This window comes from Drosophila miranda (genome assembly GCF_003369915.1).
Source record: "Drosophila miranda strain MSH22 chromosome Y unlocalized genomic scaffold, D.miranda_PacBio2.1 Contig_Y2_pilon, whole genome shotgun sequence".
NCBI classification, from domain to species: domain Eukaryota; kingdom Metazoa; phylum Arthropoda; class Insecta; order Diptera; family Drosophilidae; genus Drosophila; species Drosophila miranda.
In genome coordinates this window covers 25,283,835-25,286,725 of record NW_022881614.1, presented here as the reverse complement: position 1 = coordinate 25,286,725, position 2,891 = coordinate 25,283,835, and the positions used below count along the sequence as shown (strand labels likewise).

The window sequence follows — 2,891 nt, the reverse complement described above, 5'->3', positions numbered from 1 at the left end:
GTTTCTGTGGATGTTTTAGTGCGGCAATCGTAAAGAATTTTATGGCGATGTTGAGTTTATGGACGCTGCTACTGTTGTTGGCTATCCACAGACAGTTTGGACAGCTCGTGCCAGGTTAGTTGGTCCGTGATAAGGTTATCTTAAGATTGGAAACTATTTAATAGCTGAGAGATGGGAGGTGGATCGTAAATACAATTTACGTAAATGCCAGATTTTATACATTTTCCACATTTCCGACTAGACCCAACAGTCCAAATGCATTCTACTCGAGAGCTGTAGGCAACGTCGTATCTAATCGTACTACCATAGCGTGACTTGAATATTGATTTATTAAAACATTGTCTCGATAAGAAGGGAAACCTGGCGATAAGGGCCATACCGGGACTACTACTACACATGCTATATGTATGTATATTCAATTATGTGTGTTGCCATCCACAGCTGGAGCACCGCAAGAACTACCAGGACGAGACTGAGGAGCGCTTCCGGCTGAAGATCTTCAATGAGAATAAGCACAAGATCGCCAAGCATAACCAGCTATGGGCCACCGGCGCGGTGAGGTTCAAGATGGCCGTCAACAAGTATGCAGATATGCTGCACCACGAGTTCTACTCCACAATGAACGGCTTCAACTACACCCTGCACAAGCAGCTGCGGTAAGTGTTTCGTACCCCCTCGAAAGAAAGACTAAGGAGCTTATGTATATATATATATATTATTGCAGTAACGCCGATGAGAGCTTCAAGGGTGTGACCTTTATCTCGCCGGAACATGTGACCCTGCCAAAGCAAGTGGACTGGAGCACCAAGGGCGCTGTCACCGATGTCAAGGATCAGGGTCACTGCGGCAGCTGCTGGGCCTTCTCCAGCACCGGTGCCTTGGAGGGACAGCATTACCGCAAGTCGGGCGTGCTGGTGTCTCTATCCGAGCAGAATCTGGTTGACTGCTCGACGAAGTATGGCAACAACGGCTGCAATGGCGGTCTCATGGACAACGCCTTCCGCTACATCAAGGACAATGGCGGCATCGACACCGAGAAGTCCTATCCCTATGAGGCCATCGATGACTCTTGCCACTTCAACAAGGGCACGATCGGAGCCACAGATCGCGGATTCGTTGACATTCCCCAGGGCAATGAGAAGAAGATGGCGGAGGCAGTGGCCAGCATTGGACCCGTCGCCGTTGCCATCGATGCCTCTCACGAGTCGTTCCAGTTCTACTCCGAGGGCGTCTACAACGAACCCGCGTGCGATGCCCAGAACTTGGATCACGGAGTTCTGGTTGTGGGCTTTGGCACCGATGAGTCTGGCGAGGACTACTGGCTGGTGAAGAACTCTTGGGGAACCACCTGGGGCGACAAGGGCTTCATCAAGATGTTGCGCAACAAGGAGAAACAGTGCGGCATTGTCTCTGCATCCAGCTATCCTCTGGTCTAGTCGGGCCCCGATGTACTCCCCCAGAAACACATCCCATTTATGATACACACAAAAAAAAAAAACCCCAAGACCCAACAAAAGCATCTCAGAAGAAACTTTAATATTTAGCCAATGTTTTATCTTATCATTTGAATTCTTACACTACTTATTCTTCCATCATATTTCATTTCATTTAATCTCTGCCATGTAAACCCATCAAAAACAAGTACATGTTTTATGTTGCTGTTTGTAAAAAAATAAAAAAATAAATACAAAAAAATTAGAAAAAAATCTAAAAAAATAACGTACATAGTTATGTATATTGAGACGAGTGTCGGAACTGGTGAAGGTTTTTGTCCATCGATCGGTGAAGTGGAAGGACGTGGAGGTGCTAGCCTCACACAGCCAATTTCCAGTGTGTGTATAGAAATAGTTTCACGGCAAGAATACGCCAAAGTAAGAGGAGCAGGTCTATTCTATCAACATACTCAAATATCTACAATCATCCAAAGCTGATTAATGAGCCACGGCGCAGTCGTCGCTCCAGTGCCAGTTCAAACCCAGCTCCCATTCAGATCGATCCCAAAACTGGACTGCCCGCCAATGTTTTGCGTGGCGGCGTTGATGGCCAGTGAAAATTCGGAAGACTTTTTCCAAAAACAAACGTGATGATGACTCTGCTCTAGTTTCGGTTTTTACGTTAAATTGTCAGGTAATGTATGACTAAAAAAAAACAAGTGCTCGACTTCAAAGCATTTATTGGACTGGTCGCAGCCAGAGATAGCAAAACTCCCCGACTCCTCCGTCGAGCCGATCTTGAATGCGCAGAGAGCAGTACAAGAGCGCGGCGTGTGAGAGCAAAAGCTCTGCTCACAACATCGCACACGCTACGATAGGGTAATTACGATCGTCTGCTGCAACATTCCGGCCCCGTTGAAGACCTCCGGTGCTTCAACCGGCAGTTTTGCCAATTTGTGTATGGGGCGTTTAATTACGCCCGCGGGTGTTCGCACCTCGGCGACGCGCACTCTCCCATCTTCTCCCTTGATTGCGGCCACCACTCGTCCTGTGGTCCACTTCTGTGGCGGTGTGTTGTCCTCGTGGACGAGCACTAGACAGCCAATGTCCAAGTCTGGCCCTTTGGTAGCCCACTGGTGACGCTTCTGCAGGCTGACCAGGTAGTCCTTGGACCAGCCCTGCCAAAACTGCTGCTTGAGCGCTGACAGCATTCGCCACCGCTTCAAGTACGCGAAGCTTCCCCTGCTGCATCTGTCGTCGTGATCTGATTCGGGCGGCAGCGAAAGAAGCGGCTGCCCGATCAGCAGGTGCCCTGGCGTTAGCGCTTCTCCATCGCTGGGATCGTTGCCTGGGGACGCGATTGGCCGGGAGTTGAGAAGAGCCCCTACCTCTACCAGGTGGGTGCACAGCTCGTCCGCGGTGAGCTTGGCGTTGCCCACTCCGCGTACCAACCTCTGC

At 49.6% G+C, this 2,891-nt stretch overlaps 1 protein-coding gene across 1 annotated transcript; it reads left to right on the top strand.

Moving 5' to 3' along the window:
* Positions 1-381: 381 nt before the first annotated feature.
* Positions 382-1,451, top strand: LOC117193353 (cathepsin L-like). Its single transcript, XM_033398072.1, has 2 exons — positions 382-656; positions 725-1,451. Exons 1-2 carry the CDS (start codon positions 397-399, stop codon positions 1,434-1,436), a joined length of 972 nt encoding a protein of 323 aa, XP_033253963.1. The 5' UTR covers positions 382-396; the 3' UTR covers positions 1,437-1,451.
* The last annotated feature ends 1,440 nt before the right edge of the window (positions 1,452-2,891 follow it).